Source organism: Gigantopelta aegis, chromosome 14 (assembly GCF_016097555.1).
Source record: "Gigantopelta aegis isolate Gae_Host chromosome 14, Gae_host_genome, whole genome shotgun sequence".
NCBI classification, from domain to species: Eukaryota; Metazoa; Mollusca; class Gastropoda; order Neomphalida; family Peltospiridae; genus Gigantopelta; species Gigantopelta aegis.
Window position 1 is genome coordinate 43,136,035 of NC_054712.1, and position 22,364 is coordinate 43,158,398.

A 22,364-nucleotide genomic window follows, 5' to 3' on the forward strand; every position below is an offset into this window, starting at 1 on the left:
GCCAGTGATGATACACCCAAAGTTAGCTGAATAATCGGGTGAAATGTCCATGGGAAGGGAGTATAGATGTTTTATAAATCGGAAGAAATTTAATTTGATCTACAACTATGCAATGAACCAAGTGAACTTTGTGAGAGAAAAACAAACGTGTACTGAGTAGAACTGAGTACGCATAATGGAAGCAATTAAAAAATCCAATAAGCAGTAGACTTCCAAGCAACATCTTTGTAATCTAGACTAGCTACTTAATATTTAAATTTATTTTAAAATGGAACAATGTTTACACTCTTCTAAATAGCATAAAAATCTTACTTCAACTACACAAACTGGCAATGATATATACAATTAAGTCTGAGTCGACCCTGTAGATGAATCCATATTTTCTCTTCATAGGAATATATACCGGTAGCTAATTAAATTTCAGTAGGATGGCTACATAAAGATATACAAACCCCAGTTATGCATTTTAGTTAATTGGTACTGTGTGTATGTGTGTGTGTGTGTGTGTGCGTGCGTGCGTGTGTGTGTGTGTGTATGCAAGGACGCGTGTTTCCATTAATCTCTGTGCATTTAAATTCTAGTATTAAGAGGGTTTTGTACATTAAATCAGAATTATGTTGTAAAGTCAACTGGGGACTTCTCGATGGTAACTTCGAACTAGTTCTGTAGGTAATATTTATAGAGATATTTTACATTGAGCTTTAATATATTACATCATATCATAGATATAGATATAATTTAATATTAGCTACAAACATATAATAAAAACAAAAATAAAATAAATAATAATAAATATGTTCAGAAACAAAGTGCGTTATTTTAACCACGTGACTTTCTCTGGTGTACAATGTGATCACGTGACATATTTTAGTCGCCATCTTGACCGCCAGATTGATGTTTTGGAAGAAAAAAAAAGACTATGTTTTAAAAAAGAGTAAGTGTTTCCTTTTGAAACCGAAAAAAAGAAATCTGCTATAATTGTGCCAATATACTACCACATTGTAACATTTTGACTACATTTATTTAAAGACATTAATTACCGGTAATAGTTTTTTTCTTTCGATCTGACCTGTCATCGACCGTGGAAAACGCGGGCCGTTTTATGCATCGTAACCATGCGGTCCAACATAACTATTCCTGTTTAAAATAATCCAATTTGTATGACTTCAAATCATAACTCTCTCTCGTCTCCAAGAATATTTATTTAAAATAATAATAATAATAAAAACCTCAGTTGATTTTTAAGCTAAGACTAAGAGTTCTATTTCTGTTTTCTGATTTCATAAGTGGACGTAGCGTCTTAGGCCTAACTGCGGTACCTAGATTAAGTTAGAGGTTAACATAGTGGATTCCTCACCAGTTTGTGCAGTTTTCCATAAAATTCAAATATAGATGAATGTGGCATTCATAGATTACAGAAACTTCTTCCAATCACCAGGTGTTGTACTACTGCAGAGCTTCTAGATTATGGTAGCCCCACTCACATGGCTAGTGATATTCAATGTTGGGCTAGTAAATAATTACAATTACCATGCCCGACGGCTAGTGATTTATTTTTATTTATTTTGGTCAAGTCAATTTTGTAAATATGAATATCCTGCTCTCACACCAAGCCCCCAGTATTAGTGTTTTAAACACTATCTCCCTCTTTAGGCGACATATCTGATTATTAGGGGTGCAACGATTTGGTCAAAGTTGTATTGCGATATAAGAAACCATATTGCAATATGTATTGTATTTTATTAAAATTCTAGAAGCCCTTACTGGGTTATAACGAAAACCGAACTGTGCCAAAATAATGGCCCCAAGCAAAATGGAATCAAACTGGATAAACCAGAATCTAGTGTTGGCTGACATGGCGAAAATGGAACCAAACATTAATATAAATGTATGGCTAAAACAGTCCCAGAATCATTACAAGTTGTGAGCAATGATATCTTCAATAAAATAATGGCTGTATTAATAGTTTATTAAGTTGCTTTGTATTTATGTCCATGTAGGAGATAGGAGTAATGGCAGCTGGGGGGCAGGACGTAGCCCAGTGTTAAGCGCTCGCTTGATGCACAGTCGGTTTAGGATCGATCCCCGTCGGTGGCCCTATTGGGCTATTTCTCATTCCAACCCGTGCTCCACAACTGGTGTAACAAAGGCCGTGGTATGAACTATCCTTTCTGTAGGATGGTGCATATAAAAGATCCCTTGCTGCTAATCGAAAAGAGTAGCCCATGAAGTGGTGACAGCAGGTTTCCGCTCTCTATTTCAATGTGGTCTTTAACCCAGGGCTAACTCTGGCAGTCGCCAATTGCGAATTTCAAAATCAATTGGCAAATTTTATTTTAGTCTGGCGAAATAATTTCATGAAATAATGGATATTTTGTTAGAAAATAACAGGTTTTTCTGCAATTTTGTATGTTTAGTAGATAATTTGGTGAAATGTTTTGCTGACCCATATGTCTTATGCTATATAACTAAGTGTATCGTTAAATAAAACAGTTCCTTCCTTCCTTAATAGCAGCTAGCTTTATGTCTATGCTGCAACAAACATTTGTTTCATTATCTGCAAAATAGTCCATATCATTTTTCTTTTGTTTTTATGGAGTGGGTGGAGTTGATTTTTATTATTATTTAATTTTAAGTTTTCAGGTGTTAACACACCAACCTCAGTGACAAATCAACTAATAATACAATGCATTGATGTTTGAACTGTTATATTAATGGGGAAAAAAATGGTAGAGTTTTCATCATTACATTGGGGTGCTGTTATAGCCAATTGGTTTCTGTTTTCCTCGGATTTCACGGAAACAATCGTTTCTACCCGTTTCCGGTAGCATGTTCTAAAATTATGGAACCAGAATGATTATTATATTGAGTAAAAATATATATATATATATATATATATGTAATTATTTGTTAAAAAACTTTTTCGATGAGTTCCCATGATCACAAGGCACAGAACCGAAAAAGCGTTTACCATGAAATTTGAAATCCTATGACCTAGTTTTTGCCAACAAAAATGATTTCTTTTTGGTATTGATTCCGTTTTAGCCTGATCTCATATTACTTGTAGGCTACATGTGAATATTAAGTCCATTTTCGTTTGCAGCCAAGTTGTTCAATCAAAGGATCTTGAGCACTAGTTATGATATTATATACCTGTAGTGAAATCACTCAAAACCGGATACTCAGTAGACCAGAATTCCCTCAAAACCAGACATTTTTCATAATCCCTTTTTTGATATCACCCTTGAAGAGATCCCCTCAAAACCAGACATCCCTTATATAGTAATAACCACATTGTTTTACTTGGTTCCATAGGTGTCTGGTTTTGATGGTTTCACTGTAGTATGTGTGTGTGTGTGAATAAAAGTGGACTTTTAATAGTTTTTATATTGTATTTGAACATTTTAATTAAACTTTAAATAGAAAGTAATTACCAAATAGATCAGTATATAGTTCAAAGAAATTTTTATCCCATTAAAGTATTTGGTCAGTATTTGTGCTGTAAATTAAATACTCGCCTTGCCTTCAGCAATTTTAAACAAGTACATGTAACTTTTGTGTTAAAAAAAACATATAGCTGAATTATTAGGTTTCTGTATGTAATCATAGTTTACATGTAGTTATTTTTTTCTATAAAATGACTGAAATTAAATATTTAAATCTGATGTGCTGGATTCTTCATTAGTAATTGCTATCATGATCATAGAGATTGGTGCATGTACAGACATTTCCTTTCGGTTTCCATGCTAATACTGATGCATAGCTTCTGTTTGAGTTTTCCTTCTCCTGAGAGAGTTTCCGTACTAGGATTCTGAGCCTCTCCAGCCCAGTTTTGATTTTGGAGTTTGCTTCTCCTAGACAGTTGTCTTTCTTGACTCATGTCCTCTGTCTGTCCAGTCCATATTAGTCTAGTCTCTATCCTTTGACCAGTCCAGCTTGGGTGACCCTACCAGGAGCTGATGCTCCAGCTGGCATAGCTTTCTGAATCATTGAGACATGCAAGCTACCTCACCACGTCAAGGAATGGACCATGAGATAGAATTGTTGGCAAATTTGGCGAGTGCCAGAGAGAGTCATGAACAATAGATGCCTGTTAAATTGCTAAATAAATGCTATTAATGCTTTGTCTGATGTTCTGGTTTTGTTAATAACAGTCTGTACCACACTGTCTCTTTAACAAAAGAATTTAACATTGACCAAAAAAACACCAATATATATATCAGTGTGCGATTTTGAGGAGAATCAGTGGGCTCGAGGCTCTCAAAAATTATATAGGACTCTATAGCTTGGCTAGCATACGAGCCCGCATGGCTTGTAACAATTATTTGTACAAATTACATTGATTTTTCGAAATGACACAGTCAACATATATCTAAAAATCCTGCGAAACCACAATCTTGAATAGCAGTCTTTTCCATGGCAGGGTTTATAAAATCCACTAGCCATGGGATCACTGATTTTAAAAATGTACTAGCTACGATTAAAAATTCACTAGCCCTACTTTACTTTAAGTTGATATAATTTTACTAAACAATTATAATAATCAAATATGTCACCTAAAGAGGGAGATATAACTTAAAAACACTAACATTTGGGTGGAGGTGGAGGGCAGGATATTCATATTCACAAAATAGACTTAACTGCAAAATTTGAGTCAAATTTTTTATTTACGGTTATATGGCGTCAGACATATGGTTAGGGACCACACAGTTATTGAGAGAGGAAACCTGCTGTCGCCACTTCATGGGCTATTCTTTTCGATTAGCAGCAAGGGATCTTTATATGCACCATCCCACAGACAAGATAGTACATACCACAACCTTTGACCTGTTGTGGAGCACTGGTTGGAACATGAAATCAGCTATTGCATATTAAACATTTGGTAATTTTAACATATAGTATTAGTGAAGAAACCGGCAACATTTTCCCATTAATTAGTAGCAAGGGATCTTTTATATGCACCATCCCACAGACAGGAGAACATACCACAACCTTTGACCTGTTGTGGAGCACTGGTTGGAACCTTGAATAAAGACCAGAATTCAGAGCATCTCGGTAAAAATAGAAACCTAGTCTTCTGTTCAAGGGTTTGACAAACTTTGTGGTAGTTGTACTTGCAGGAGTTTAATTTGTGGATCAGACACTGACACTGATGTTTTTGTGCTGGCTCTGGTATCACATATTTAGAACTTAAGGAATAGAGAAAATGTTAATAAAATTATCTTCGAAGAAAAAATATACACTTTCAGTTTTTCACAACAGTTAATTTCATGTTCAGTCCATTTTGATGTTGTTTCTGATCATTCGTAAGCCTAACTTATTTACTTACTTTTTTTTAATTAAATGAATTAGGAGATAACCATATGGAGTTTTTAGATTTGTGTGTGTTCTTTTCTATTTGATATAATACTGCAAATGTAATTTTTGACTGAAGGCGTTAACCTGAAGACGGCTGAAGTAAAAAAAGGAACCATTTGCAGGCATCAAATAGACAATAGCATCTGCATATATTAAAAACTCCATATAGTTATGTCCATTGTAAACTGAATCGTTTACCTACGGAACTAACTGTATATTTGGTATTTCTTGAAGAAAAAAAACCCTGGCTACAATCAACTGTAGACCCTTGAACCGTCAACTTCGCCTGTTCCAATTGCTAATGACGTCACTTTCTAATGACTTCATTAGCTTTCTGGGTGTTATTTTTCATTTGATCCCAGATAAAAAAAAATTAACCAATCACAATACAGAACACCCTCGCCATCAGTTTACAATATTTAATAAAAAAAAAAGCCATTTTTTTAAAACATAGATTTTTGTTATTTAATTGTCTTATTTTTATTTTTTTTCAGACATACTCTACTGATGTCACCTGGAAGTAGATCCGTTGAATGTGTGTAAAAGTACGTCCGTTAATATGTCCTGGTGCTGACTGACTGCGAAATGGTTTGACCATGACGGAGGTGTGCAAGCCGACGGCCGCCACGTCTGTGAGTTCGCTACAGAAGAGATCTGAACACTCGTGCCGAATCTCTGAGTCCTCCCAGTCGACCCCCAGCATCACCATATACGCATCGACCCCGCCCACTGCCGACCTTGAGACACGGTCTGAGTCGGACGAATCTGGTCCTCTCATCATCATCGAACACATCGAGAGTCCCGCGAAACCGGCCAACAACACCACGCCCGTCAAGTGTTTGTCCGTGTATGGCGAGTCTGATGCTGGGTCGCCGCCCCAGGATGGGAGGCCGCTGTTCCAGTGCGAGTCGTGCGACTACTACAGCCACAACAAACACTATCTGAAGCAGCACGTGGATCTCGTGCACAACGCAGACCGCCCCTACAAGTGCCCATTCTGCGACTACGCGGGCAAGCGGAGCCACTCGCTGCGGGAACACCTCGTCGTCCACACCAACGAGCGGCCGTACGAGTGCGGCTACTGCAACGCGACCTTCAGGAAGAAGGGCCACCTGACGAACCACATCAAGCTGCACACCAGTCAGAAGTCGATGATCATGTGCAAGCTGTGTAACCAGACACTACCGGACGTGGCCGCATTCGAGGGCCACTTGAAGACCAACCACAACACGGACAAACTGTACGCGTGCCAGCGGTGTGAGTTCGTCGCATCGGACCACGTCAGCATCATGAACCACGTCGTGGTGCATGCCGCGGAGAACTTCTACCGCTGCAGCAAGTGTAGCTTCATCACCGCCGATGTCGGGTCGCTGGCCTCCCACGCCGACACCCACCTTCCCAAACAAAACACCGTCCCCGTGGAGTTGCCTGTGAAAGACATGATGATGAAGTGCACGGAGTGCGGCTTCTCTGCCAGTGATACAAACACGATGAAAAGTCACCTGCTGAAACATTTGGCAGCGACTAAAACGCAGGTGCTGCCCCAGACACCTGTTGCCTTACCTCAGACCCCCCACGTCCTCGGTTACAGCATCGATCAGCCTCTCCCGCAGAACGCTTCCTACAAATGCACGGAATGCAACTTCACCGACAAGGATGCCACGATTTTCATAAAGCATCTTCTGACGCACAAGGTCAAACAACAGTCTGCAGCAAAGGCCCTGCAAACTGAGGAAATCCACCAGCCTCAGGAGCCGAAGCCTATTGTGGTCACACCCATAGCGAAGAAAAACACCTGTCAGAATGCAACCCCACCATTTATTTTCGACCAGCTGTCTGGTCGCTTCCGGTGCATAATCTGCGGGTACACGTGTGAGTTCCAGAGGACAATTAAGGCACACATCTGGAAACACACGGGACACAAAAACATCAATTATCCCATGTTTCAGAATGGACCGTTGAGTATTTACGATGACCAGACTCCCATAAAGATTGAGAAAGGGGTCGGTCAGGTTCCAGCACACGGAACTATTCTCTCCATCAAGCATCCCGACGAACTTACAGACAATCTTAGTAAACGTTCTGAGGTTGTGGAATCTCATGGTAAAAACTCATCATCATCATCATCTCATAGTAGTCTCGTTCAGAGGTTGCTGAGTGGTCACCTGGTTTCTGATCGTTTAGTTGTTAAACCAGCAGTGACCTCCAGTTCTCCCTCTGTTAGATCTGATCCTGATGTTGTAACAGAAGGTGGTAAAACGACAGCTGTCAAAGAATCTCCCTCAAAGCTTACACGTGAGGACAAAGTAGATGGGCAAACGGAAGCTGAATCTCTCCATCCTGCTAAAGAAGCGACTGTGATTCAGTCGGTCGTAAAGAAAGAAAGTGAAGAAATTAAAGCAAAACCGGACTCCACCAGTGTCACCTCATCCAGCTCCTCTGTTGTGTCACCAGTGGCAGTTGCAGGTTCTGATGGGCATGCAGATTTACAAAGCAAACAAACAACAACTTACTTCACTATCTCATCTGAAATACCTCAATCGGCAAGTGAAAGTCAGTCTTCCTTAAAAGAAATGACTGTTGTTTCAGAAGCAGAAACTTCTAAAGCGATTCATGGAATCACTAATCAACACGAGCAGTGGGATGAGTCGACAAACCTAGGGATTAGTGTCGTCGTGGAGACTGTAGACACTGCTCCTCCATCATCCGTGTTCACCAGTATGAAGAGTCAGCAGAACAGTCCTAGGATTTCCGATCTGCAGCAGGCATCGGATGCTGAATGTGCTGAAACTGGTCAGTGTGATGACAAATATCCAAAGGAAATCCAGCCGGAGAATGAGAGTTCACAGCAGAGTTCTTCAGCTAAAGAAGATTCAGTGCTGAAGCAGACTCTACTAGCTGCAGATCTGTCGAAGGACAATGAGTCAGCAATAACCCTTCTGTCACTGTTGAAGAAAGGTCCGAACAGAAATCCGGCTCATGTTGATTCTCACCTGCGGTTGTCTGACCAAACTGGAGGAAACCTGAGTCCTGACGGAGAGAGCAGATCTGACTCGGACACTGACCAGGCATCAGAAGGTGGTGATGACTCCTTGTCCTCAGCCAGACCAAAGTCTGGCATCTGTTCTTCATTACTCGCCGTCATAGAGCAACTCAGGGAGCGGGCCAACTCAGAAGGTGAGAGTGTCATTTCACAGGGTGGAAGAGCAAGCATTTCGGTTATAAAGAAAGAGTGTCTCACAGAAGACGACCTGCCTCCAGAAAATATGGAGAACATTGAGCAACTGCAGGAGGACGGAGAGATCAAATACCGATGCAAGTTCTGTCATTACAGCAATCCACGAGCGTTGCTAATCAAACTGCACATGCGGCTGCACAAATCCAAGCAGCCGTTTGAGTGTTCTTTGTGCAGCTACATAGCCAAGTCGAGCGAAAGTCTGCAGGACCACATGATAAAGCACTGCAAGGTGCGCACCTACCAGTGCAAGCTGTGTCCGTCTGCCTTCAACTACAAGAGTCAGCTGCGGGCCCACATGAGGGCTCACAGCGACAAGGACCCGTTCTGCTGTGAGTCGTGTGACTTCGAGACAATGGACGCCACGACGTACAGGACTCACGTCCGCTACCACATAGACAAGAGCTGCTTCAGGTGCGACTCGTGCAAGGACATCTTCCCGACGCTGTCCGATCTGAACCTGCACATCCTGGAGCTGTCGTGTAAAAACATGCTCAACTGCGAGGAGTGCAGCTTTGTTGCCGACGACAACCTGGGTCTGATCAACCACATCCGCGAGACACACCGGGACTTCCGCTGCCTCGAGTGTACCTTCTCCTGCACCACGCGGCTGGCCCTCACCCACCATGCGACCTCCCACCACCACAGCGTGGCCAGCGACGACTCGGGTCTGCTCAAGTGTGACCTCTGCGACTTCACAGCCGTGTCCAGTCGGAGTCTGAAGTCGCACATGAAGCGGCACATCAATGACCAGCGCTATGTACAGCAGCCGCTGGAGCAGTACAAGTGCAACCTCTGCGGCTACGTCTGTCACCACCTGCCCTCTCTCAAGTCGCACATGTGGCGGCACGCCAGCGATCGCAACTACAGCTACGAGTTCACCAACGACGTCATCAATGCTGCCATCGATTACGACTGCCGCATCGACAGCTCGAAGATAGACGACCCCGACCTGATGGAGAAGATCCTCAGTTCAGAACGGCAGATCCTGGAGGGGCGTCTGAGCCGGTCGGTGTGTGGGGGTGCGTCCGCCATATGCTGGGTGACCTTCCGGTGCTGCCAGTGTGGCTTCGAGACCATCAACAAGGCAGACCTGAACGTCCACATGAAGTCTCACTCGGACATAATCCAGCGAACACTAGACGTCGGAGGTCAGCCTCGTAGGGCCTTCAAGAGAGTCGGGGAAGATGGTGGGCAGACTGCCGCTGAACCAGCTAAAGCTTCAAAGGTTGAGGACAGTGGATGAACTGGTCCAACCACCGTCTGTTTTACTGCTTCACTACATCTCGGTTCGATTCAGTTTTTACAAAGTTTCTGGCAGAATATTATGCCAAGTCTTGTGTTAATGGTTTAATTATAATTTTTTTCAAGATCTGAGTGTTACATATATATATCATAATGAATCAGCAGTGTTTGTTTGTTTTATTTTTAATTAATACCAGAACAATGGTCACAGCTTGACAATATACGAGTTGCCTTCAGACATACTGTCTTTTTAATACAGAATATCAAAAATGTGGTCCAAGACCAGAAAATATTTTTCGTAAAAAAGAAATTGTGGCTATATTACTATTATTATACAATGTATATTAATAATAACATTGTAGAGATATGTGTGTTAATATGTATATGTTTGTACATAGCTGAATATATTGCCTCTCAGTATTGTTCGGGTTAAACTATTAGCTTTATATTGTGTGAAATATATAAAAACTGTTTAATTATCTTTTTTTTAAAACTACTTTGTTCGATTTAAATGTATTGTATAATTGTGTTGCCAAAAACCCAGTGACCCATTCTATTCTTTATCGTCATCACTTTCAAATTTCTGAGAAACTTAGGTAAATAATTTCAGACATTTTTACTAAAGAGTTCTTACAAACAGCAGTCTGATTAAAATTAGCTCTACTGGGTCTACCAGTAGATCTAACAGCATTGCATGGACTCCCATGTCCAGATGACATTTCATCTATAAATAACAATTTAAATATCGACCAATTACACTTTGCCTTTTATAGTGTTATTCAGGAGCATACATGTACATATTCTAAAAATATCGGGCAAGATTATTTATGCAATAGGTGAACTTGTTTGTCTGTTTCAACATTGAAAAAATGGGGGAAAGTGCAGTAATAAACTCTGGATTGTATACTAGTATAAACAAATTTTGTACCTATACCATCACGGTTGTTTTTTTGTTTTGTTTTTATATTGCAATTAGTTTCCGGCACACTTCGTAATTCACCCGAATCATTTCGTATACCCTCGGCATAATCCTGAATGTTTTCAAATCACTAGCATGATTTTGATTGGTCAAATGAAAGTCAACTGGACATGAGCTTCAGCGGGTTGTTGTTAGATCCACATGTAATAGTGGAGCTAATTTTAATTAGATTGCTACAAACAGGGTCAGACAATACATTTGAGTGGGGTTTATTTATTTATTTATTCCAAATACTCTGATAAAAAGTTTTAATAAAAGAAGACAACTAAGCCACTGATAAAATTATGGGTCAGGCTAAAAAAGAGTTTGATCATCAAAGATTTGTATGAAGTTCATTGTACCTCCTGCAAGCTGGATTCAACTAGTGTTTCTGTTATTATTGAAGTTTTATTCTCAGTCACCTTGTCCGTCCATCTGTACTTGTATATATATCATTCAGTTTTTAATTGTTTTCTTTTTAACTATTTAACACTTTCTCTGCTGTGTTCTTGTGTTATGCCTGTTCAATCCAGCCACGTGATGACACTTCAGTTTCATATTCTCAGTGTCATCATGGAATAGGACTGGTTTAGCAGCCATCTTAAGTTTTTGATACGTAAGCAAGGTTGTTGGTGTGGTGGGGTTTTTTAATACCATATTTTTTCATGAATCTTGCAAACCTGTATGAAGTGTGTTTACTAAGCATGTGAAAAAGGGTATGTTTAAATGGTTACAGTTTTCAAAGCTCAAAATTCACTTTGTGGAGTAGAAAGCAATGTTTGCTTTTTAAATTTTAAGTTATAAGCAAATGTTACAAATTGATTAGCTCTAGAGGTAGTCTGGAAATAGACAATTTATACTTTTTTCGCCAGCTATGCAGATAAGAGATTATAATTTAATACTGTGAAACCTCTCAAAAGCGGACCCTCTGTAAACCGGAATTCCCCCCCCCCCCCAAATCAGTACAGAACTTAACCTCTCTAAACCAGATACCTCTTAAAACCGGACATTTTACTTGGTTATGAGGGTGTCCGGTTTAGAGGGGATTCACACTGAATTATCACTCCTGAAAATTAGGAATTCTGGATCCAATATATATCTGGAATGTTAAAAAATCTGAAAAGCAAAAGCTTCATGTGAAAATGGTGTTCCGAAAGCACACTGTACATTTTGAGCGGCATTTGCTTCCTACCACCTGTCCGTTTCAAGCTATGACTTCATGTATATACCACTGGTTTATATCAACCATATACAGTTATTTAACCTGTTCTCGTATAACAACCACTACATATGTGACCTTGCACAGTGTATTATTATTATTATTAAACAAGCCATTTATATGGTTATCTCTATTTCTTCCAAATGTGGACTTAATGAGTTTTGTAAAAGTGCACTATTCATTATATTGTTGCAGTTTGACAGCATTTTTAACACTGGCTGTTAGATATTTCATATCGGTTTTCAGTTTATATGGGCAGCTTGTTATCTTACTATACATGTAGTGATAAAAGCATTTTCAAACCGTGTGATAAATGTATCTTGTATCACACATATGTGCGATCTGGACTGGGAACTTGTAAATGTGGAATTCCCTTTTTTATTTTTACTGGTGTTTATAGCGCCTTTTTGTTAATGACATGTATTATTTACAAATTACGTCACGTCATATTTGAAACATTACACAAGATTGCAGCAGAGTATGATTTTTAACATTAAGAAAATCCTTGAAAGGAGGATTTATTAATACATTTAACTTTTAAGAAAATGTATTTATGACTTTAAATAAAAAAAGTTTTTTGTAAAAAATTAAAAATACAGAACTTCACATATGTTGTTTTCACTTCCTATTTATTGTACTTGTTTATTTTGCACAAAAACATACCACTCGACTGTTACGCGGTCTCATGATGTATATTCTTGTGCAAAAGAAACTCGGGCAATAAAAAAGAATCAAAAACAACATATGTGAAGTTCTGTATGTGTTTGATGGAAGTATGTGCAACAGTCGGGGAAACAAACCACTAAGTTTTCTAATACAATATGTTACGTTTCTGGTACACAGAATTCCTCAGAGGTTGGGTTGTGTGTGTATAATGACAACACTTATTATTTGTTTTGTTGAATTGTGGTGTACCAGTGTTATTACTTTTATTACACCTGTGAGGCTAAATGATCGTTTTATCTCTCACAGTCATCAGCATTCTCTCTGGCAGTCTTTATTAAAAGTAGAGTAGTTGACCTCTTACAAGCAGTCATACAGATTACCTGACTTAAAATGAAAAGTTAATTTGCATAGCACGATATATCTGTATGCTTTATTTTGAGAAAAAATGTGTTTTCTTCAACACGAGCCAATTGGGCTATTTCTCGTTCCAGCCAGTGCACCACGACTGGTATATCAAAGGCCGTGGTATGTGCTGTCCTGTCTATGGGATGGTGCATATAAAAGATCCCTTGCTGCTAATCGAAAAGAGTAGCCCATGAAGTGGTGACAGTGGGTTTCCTCCCTCAATATCTGTGTGTTCTGTAACCATATGTCCAATGCCATATAACCGTAAATAAAATGTGTTGAGTGCGTCGTTAAATAAAACATTTCCTTCCTTCCTTCTTCTACATGGTGTAGCCTATATTACACGAAGGACAGTTAAGATTCTGTTTTAAAATTTATCAATATTACAAAAACATTTTTTGTTATCAAAATATTTCTAATGGGGCCCTTCCACTGCACCCCATTGCTCATGCAGCAGCTTGCAGAGAGAGACTACAAATTCAAAAATATTTCTAATGGGGCCCTTCCACTGCGCCCCAATGCTCATGCAGCAGCTTGCAGAGAGAGACTACAAATTCAAAAATTTTATAACCCAAAAGGGGGTTTATGCCAAAAACATTTACATACTGGTAACCTATTTTGGTTTGCATAATAATTTGTTTGTTACATTGAAAAGTGCATACTGTACCAAGCATCGGCTAAACGGCATAGAGTATATTTGACTAGTTCATTTCCAAAATGAGACGTGTACGTCAATTTACAAATTTTGCAGTTAGCCATAGAGGTAGACTGGTACTAGTACAACTTGGCAACAGATAATAATTTCTGTCAAAACACAATCAATGCCCATTTGGCTAATTTTGCAATGGGCAGGGTGAGCCCTGGTACACAATGAGTTGTATGTAGCTTAATACATAACATGTACTTACATTTTACGATTATTCATTTTCAACAAACACTTATCAATATTTACAAGAAAGTATACATTTCAGTTTTGCATCACAAAACCAAAACTAAGAAAAACAAAATGTAACATAAATGTTGTCAATTATTATTTGTATTTGTCATTTTTTTTAATACATCCTGGGAATCTTATTTGCCTGTCATTTTTGTATTAAAAATTTAACTTTACACTAAGAATATTTAATACTGATCTCAAAGATGCATTTATTTAAAACAAAAAGAACTGTGTACCTGTTATTGATATTCACCAAAACTTGAACCATCTGGTTTTCAGCAGTTGTTAGCCAAGCTTTCTGATGTTTGGTTTGTTTCTGTTTCCTGATGTTAGAATATGGTTCTTGTTTTATAATTACAGGATATTAAACAAACTTCCATTTTGTATCATGTGTATGTTCCGAGTGACATAATTTTCAGTTATTACAATCTTTAGCGAGTGACAATGAAAATTATTTCACATGCGACATAAACATGATATGCAATGGTAGTGAGTTTAGTATCCTATTTATTACCCATCATCTATTTTATTTATATCACTGATCTCGTTTGGTTGGTGTTCCAACAAGGTTGTAGTGCACCAAAAAACCCAACAACAACCCGTTTTGGCCATTACAACTTGGTTAAATTATACATTATTTCAGACCTCGCTGTGCAAAAAAAATTAGGGGAGTGATTAATTGCACTCATAAATTTGATTTTTGGAGAACCATTTTAAATTTTACCATATTGAGCATTGATAGTTAATCCGTTTGTAGTACAATTTTCTTCAAATTCACATGCTATGGTTAACAAATATTTGTTAAACTAGTCTGAGGGGAGTAACAGAGTTATAGCTCCCCTTAAATAGTGAGGTCTGTTATTAGTCTCCTACTGGTCCAGCCGAAGGGGACCAGGTTTTATCTCCATCCTTCTGTCTGTTCATACATCTCTGTCCTGCATATAGTTTTCTGTATGTTTTTCCTCACAATGCCTCAAGATTGTGAGCTGATACTTTTTTGTACAGCTTTATCATGTACTGTTACAGATCAAGTTCGTCTTTCATGGCGATTTACCCATTTGTTTCGCAGAGTTATGACCCTTGAACTTAGGAGATATAAAAAATTGTTGTGCCCCATGGGGGCCATGTATGGCCTTTTCCACACCTTTTTTTCGGAATGCCTCAAGATATTAAGCTGAAATTTTGTGTACAGCTTTATCATATACTGTAAAAGATAAAGTTTTAATTTTATGATGATATCCCGATTTTTTGCAGAGTTATGGCCCTTGAACTTAGGAGATATGAAAATGTGTTGTGTCTGGTAGGGGGACATGTATTGCGTTAGCAGTACTCTCAGAATGATTGTTTCAATTGTCTTGCTTAACTTAACAATTTTGACAATCTAATAAGTTTCTGGTCATCCTGTTGTTTGTAAGTAGTTTAAACTACTTTTAATATCAAACACAAAAGATGTGCCCCTTGGAAAATAGGGTTAGTGATTGTACTAATGGCATTTTTTAGTTTTCAAATGTATGTTTGCCTTTTTTTCTTCTAATTAATGAAAATCATTGTTAATTAAAATCATGTATTACTCATTATGCATGCATGTTCAGTGCTATTTTTTGTTTTCAGTATCACTGTATATAATGGAATGTTTACCACATTGTTCTACCAGATATATCTGTGTGTGTGTGTGTGTATGTCTGTCCATCTGTGTGTGTGTATGTCTGTCTGTCTGTGTGTGTGTATGTCTCTGTGTATGTCTGTCTGTGTGTGTATGTCTGTCTGTCTGTATGTGTGTGTGTCTGTATGTATGTATGTGTGTGTGTGTGTGTGTATGTCTGTGTGTGTGTGCGATTGTTCTCGAACTCTAGTCTTCCCCTGTACATTCGGGTCTCTCTCAAGTGGTGTCCTCTTTAACATGGAACTCTCCACCACATAAATACATTTTATTTATTTTTTTGCTTTTTATTTTAATCTTAACTGTTTAGAGGGTTTTTTTTTAAATTATTATTTAATTCATATTTCCATGACATAATGAAATTAAAACAAAGGAGTACCGTGTTGATTATTGGTGAATTTGAATACTAGTATGTAAGACTAAGGGGCAGTTCAAATATTTTCAGAAGCATACAAACCATACCCAGGGGGTAAGAGTTAGGGTGGGGTGGGGAGGGGTAGCCCCCCCCCCCCCAAAAAAAAAAAAAAGAGAGAGAAAAAAGAGTATGGTTTGTAAACTTGTGAAAATGTGCAATGCCCCTAGCAGTAGTAAAGTATTCACTAATTAAATATACTAATGCATTTTTACCAAAACATTTTCATTTGCTAGTAAAAATATTTTATGTTAGATGACATTCATAACTCTCTATAATATTCAAAACGATTCACATAAATATGTACACATTTTAGTGTAGTGGCCATTTTAAATGTTATGACCATTTAACAGTCAACAAACTGACATATACAATGTACAATGTACTTTGTTTATTGTTGTTTACTTATTTATATGATAGAAACATTTATTACCGGTAATTAAACGTTTCTGTGGTCATCTTTATCTTTGGACTACATCTCTTACCCTCCCCCCCCCCCCCCCCCCCCCCCCCACCACCATCAATGATGTAAAGCCACAATCACCAAACTGCTAACTAATCACCAACAATTAATCATTAGCTGTACCATGACCTGCAGAAGCTCAGATACATGTAGCTGAGGTGCTTGTCCAGGACAGCATGCTTGAACTCTGAACCTTAGGTGGATGTAAAAACTAAAATCAGTGTGGTGGTATCAAAGTGTTTTTACTACAGATACCTGACACTTTTCTTATTGGTCACTATAACAGTTCATTATCTCACACTCTCAATAAGGGTGGGGTATTTTGTAACCCCCCCCCCCCCCCCCCCCCCAATCTTCACCCTGTTGGATTATATTTTTTACAGAAGACTGGCACTTTTCTTATTGATCTGTGTAACAGTTCATTGTCTTACATTCTCTCTCAGTAAGGGTGGGGTTTTTTGTGCCACACACACACACACACCCAGTCCCTGCCCCTGTCGGATTATATTTTACTACAGGAACCTGACACTTTTCTTAGTGATCACTATAACAGTTGATTGTCTTACACTCTTGGCATATCCCATGCCGTGTTGGTTGATACGAGTATTATATCCCAGTGCTGCATGGTGTTAATGTGTTCAGTTTGTTGCGTCCATTTTGATTGATTTATCTCTGTTCTAGTTAGCGTAGATTTGAATTTTACTGAAAACACAATGGCAAGCAGTGTGTTCACTCAGAAGAATGTATAATTAATTTGCTATTCTTGAAATATTAACATGGACTTAAATGTATTGCTTACATTACAAGCAAATAGAAAAACGATGTATACAGGTCAGGATATGCAATATGTTTAATTTATTTTTACATTTACCAATCATCATGAAATGAGTAAATGCATTTGAAAATAATTATGAGAACACCCCAGCATATGTATAGTGAAGCTTCCATAAAGATTCCTTGTATGACAGCCAGTTTTACAAAGGAAAGGAAGATTTGTTTAATGAAACCTCGGCACATTTAAACTTTGGCTATTTGGCATCTAACATGGTGGGGTAGGACGTAGCCCAGTGGTAAAACGCCTGCTCGATGTGCGGTCGGTCTAGCATCGATCCCCATCGGTGGGCCCATTGGGCTATTTCTCGTTCCAGCCAGTGCACCACGACTAGTATATCAAAGGCCTTGGTATGTACTACCCTGTCTGTGGGATGGTGCATGTAAAAGAGCCCTTGCTGCTAATCGAAAAGAGTAGCCCATGAAGTGGTGACAGTGGATTTCCTCTCTCAATATCTGTGTGGTCCTTAACCATAAATAAAATGTGTTGCGTCCTTTCTTCTAACATGGTTATTTTAACATTTGGTTGATAGAGAGAGGGAGAGGAAGCCAGCTGCTGCTACATTGGCGACTCCTAATGTTAAAGCAGCAAATGGTCTTTTATATGCACTTTACCATAGACAAGACCTTACATACCATGACTATGTTAAAGATTCCTTGCTTGTAATGGAAAAGTGTAGCGGGTTTCCTCTAAAGACTACGAGTCAGAATTACCAAATGTTTGATATGCAATAGCTGATGATTAATTAATCATTATGCTTTACTGGTGTCATTAAACAAAAACATGTTTGGGATCGATCGCTGTTGGTGGGCCTATCGGGCTATTTCTCGTATGAACTTGCCAGAGTGTAATACAATATATATTGCATGAAACTTTAAAACATGAATATACATGTACTTATTATATGTTATATATCAATTATAATACATAACCAGTAATGTCATAACAATTAAAAGTTGTATGTCTTCTAGGCTAATCAGAATTTATCTGGATACAATCTGTTTATTACTGAAACTTTAATGCAATAAGAATGGTTAATATATTTTTCTAAGTGAACACATTGATACTGTTGGTGAATATTTATTATTAACCATGACCAGTTTCATTTTTAAGTCGGTAGACAATAAAAATGACATGGCATACATGACTTTGTTCTGTTTTTTCAATATTAGTTGCAGATGTGTCTGGGTGAGCTGAAATGAAAAGAAGAAAGGAAATGTTTTATTTAGCGATGCACTCAACACATTGTATTTACGGTTATATGGCGTCAGACATATGGTTAAGGACCACACAGATATAGAGAGAGGAAACCCGCTGTCGCCACTTCATGCACTACTCTTTTTCGGTTAGCACTAAGGGATCTTTTATATGCACCATCCCATAGACAGGATAGTACATACCACGACCTTTGTTACACCAGTTGTGGAGCATTGGCTGGAACGAGAAACAGCCCAATGGGTCCACCGACGGGGATTGATCCTAGACTGACCGTGCATCAAGCGAACACTTTACCACTGGGCTACGTCCCGCCCCGAGCTGAAATGTGTCGAGTGGTAACAACGTCAAAGTTTGTTTTGTTTAACGACACCACTAGAGCACATTAATCATCCGTTATTGGATGTCAGACATTTGGTAACTGACATTGTCCTGTTACATTTTCCCATTAGTAGCAAGGAAGGGATCTTTTATGTGCACCATCCCACAGACAGGATAGCACATACCACACCCTTCGATATATGTTGTGGTGCACTTGCTGGAACAACGCCCATAGAAATACACATGGTAAATTATAAAGTAGAAGAAAATGTTTTAGCTTTAATATTGCTTGTAACACACACACACACACACACACCCACACACCCGCACCCCTGCCTAAGCCACTGTCATGATATTGACCAAATGATACTATCCAGTTGTCCTTGTGGAATGTTGCACCATTATTCAACCAGAACCATTTCCAGATTGTCTAGCGATTGTGGATGGACATGACGACCATAAACACTTTCCAAACATGTCACAGTCAGGTTATATGGGATTACAATCATAGGGAATATGCAGGCCAGGGTATTTGAGTGACATTGTTTGCCTGGAAAAGAAATGATTTATTTAACGATGCACTCAACACATTTTATTTACAGTTATATGGCGTCGGACATATGGTTAAGAACCACACAGATATTGAGGGAGGAAACCCGCTGTCGCCACTTCATGGCAATTAGCAGCAAGGGATCTTTTATATGCACCATTCCACAGACAGCATAGCACATACCACAGCCTTTGATGTACCAGTCGTGGTGCACTGGCCGGAGCGATAAATAGCCCAATGGGCCCACTGACGGGGAATGATCCCAAACCGACCGCGCATCAAGCGATCGTTTTACCACTGGGCTACGTCCCACCCCTTGTTTGCCTGGAGTGCAGCAGTCACTACTTGTGAGCGGTGGATTCGGACATTATCGTCCATGAAAATAAAATCTGTTCCTTACTGTTGAGTATACCATAATGCTTTCAATGCAAATTATAAGCCACTGCTAGGCAGTAAAGTTAAAAGTTCGTTTTTGTTTAACGTCACCGCTAGAGCACTGATTTATTAATCATCAGCTTTTACATGTCAAACATTTGGTGATTTTGATATACATGTATACTCTGATATATACCTGCTACATTTTTCCATTAGTAGCAAGAGATCTTTCATATGCACCATCCCACAGACAGGATAGCACATACCACGGCCTTTGATATACCAGTCGTGGTGCACTGGCTAGAACGAGAAATAGCCAAATGGGCTCACCAACGCAGATCGATCCTAGATCGAGCGCACATGTCAAGACATGCGCTTTACCACTGGGCTACGACCCGCCATGCAATAATTTTTTTTTTTAAAAAGGATGTCAGCAGGCCCCTAGCCAATGGGGGGTTGGTCGACCCCCCCCCCCCCCCCCCTTACTGGTGACTTTTTACAAATATACTTGTCAATTCTTCGCGCCCTCGTGTGAGGCAGCTTCGTGCCTCGCCATAAGCCTAAACGACCCCCCCCCCCCCCAAAAAAAAAACGGGCCTGATGTCTATGGAAAGTTTTAATCATTATTCTAATGCAACATGACGCACCCAATAAGTGATCTAAATCTACATGACATAACTTAATGTGATCAAAACTCTCTTCATTCATGGATAAGAGTCCAGTAATGGAATAGCCAGCTGTTGTACTCACTGCTTTCTCACGTAGGCCCTACTACGTGTCTATGAATGGCAACTAGAAAAAACACGTGTTTATGAATGGCATAGTAGAAAATGTTATCGTGGTTAAAACTTATCTATGAATAAGTAGAAGCAATGGTATAGCCTAGGTGTTGACCTTTATAAATACCCAACTAGTTAGAATATTGGATTATTATAATATTTTCTGAAATAGTGATTATTTAAAAACTTTAGGCTACGTAAAGAATCATGCTGTTGTATTATCATAACACAGAACCTGCGCGTGTACAGGGAAAGGGTTTGGGGAGTCTAAACCCCGCCCCCTCCACCGATGGAGCAAATTTCACGGGGGGGGGGGGTCAATATATTTTCCGGGGATGCATATCGACCCCCCTATATAGAGAGAAACACAGAGACGGTTTAAGGATCCGCCTGGCCTGTAGCTCAAGTAACAGCGGAGTCCCCTTCCCAGAACATATTTTGCAACCTACTCGGGGAGAGGGGGAAAATGACCTGGGGGAAATAGGCCAAGTGTACACATCACCACGGGGAAGCGCGGGAACCGTAGCACGTGCTACATGTGCTGCTAGGATAAACCGGTTGTGGAGAAACAACAACAAAAAAACTCACCCAATATAGCTCTAGATCGAATATGTCCCCCATAACACATAACTTCTAAACAATCTTTATTATTATTATTTTTAATCGGGCGGGGTGGGGTTATGGTGGCACGGTGCCGACACTCCCTCGATCTTCAGGGTATTTTTTTTTTAAACGTTTATTTTCCGTGGCAACATAACTCCATCCCCCTAGAAACTTCGTTCGCCAATTTAGATTCCCCTGCATACATTCCTGCAACGGAAAGAAATGTTTTATTTAACGACGCACTCAACACATTTTATTTACGGTTATATAGCGTCAGACATATGGTTAAGGACCACACAGACAGAGCCCCCGCCACTACATGGGCTACCCTTTCCGATTAGCAGCAAGGGATCTTTTATTTGCGCTTCCCATAGGCAGGATAGCACAAACCATGGCCTTTGTTGAACCAGTTATGGATCACTGGTCGGTGCAAGTGGTTTACACCTACCCATTGAGCCTTGTGGAGAACTCACTCAGGGTTTGGAGTCGGTATCTGGATTAAAAATCCCATGCCTCGACTGGGATCCGAACCCAGTACCTACCAGCCTGTAGACCGATGGCCTACCACGACGCCACCGAGGCCGGTCACATTCCTGCAACAAGCCTACTATATTTCATCCCACTGTTTTGTCTCTGCTATGATAATGCATGTCTAATTTTAGTTCTTTTAAAGAATCTGCAGTAGGCCTAAATTATATGCCTCTTCTTTTTCTTTCCTTTTGTAACCCAGGCGAGAGTTAGTTACTTAGTGGTTAGTGCGAGTGCGAATAATTTTTACATGCTCATATACCACTAGAGTTTCGAGCATGTCCGTCCTGGGGCCTGTCTCTGGATAGCCAGGGGCTTGTCCCGGGACAGAAAAAAAATTAAGCGAAATATTTTGATATTTACATCCAAAAATTAAATAGTGGGCCTTTAAAATTTTGATGCGCATCTCTATCTAATGAGTAAAGAAAATTCTACTTGTCACGGGGATCCTGTAATACCCGTAACTGAATAAAACACGATTATCCAACTGTCTCTTCTAACTGTAGGCCTATATCTATTAGATCTCTCTGTATCGGGCAGTCCAATACCCGAGTGGTTCGGCTCTAGGTATATCAGAGATAAGATCTTATATAAAAAGTATAT

The 22,364-nt window shown here is 39.3% G+C and overlaps 1 protein-coding gene across 1 annotated transcript; it reads left to right on the top strand.

Moving 5' to 3' along the window:
• The first annotated feature begins 859 nt into the window (after positions 1 to 859).
• Positions 860 to 10,591, top strand: LOC121388002 (zinc finger protein 507-like). The gene is made up of 2 exons (XM_041519194.1): positions 860 to 934; positions 5,853 to 10,591. Exon 2 carries the CDS (start codon positions 5,955 to 5,957, stop codon positions 9,837 to 9,839), a length of 3,885 nt encoding a protein of 1,294 aa, XP_041375128.1. The 5' UTR covers positions 860 to 934; positions 5,853 to 5,954; the 3' UTR covers positions 9,840 to 10,591.
• Positions 10,592 to 22,364: the final 11,773 nt, after the last annotated feature.

Excerpts from the sequence above, each read along its gene's own strand:
- LOC121388002 (XM_041519194.1), top strand. The coding sequence starts at position 5,955 with ATGACGGAGGTGTGCAAGCCGACGGCCGCCACGTCTGTGAGTTCGCTA.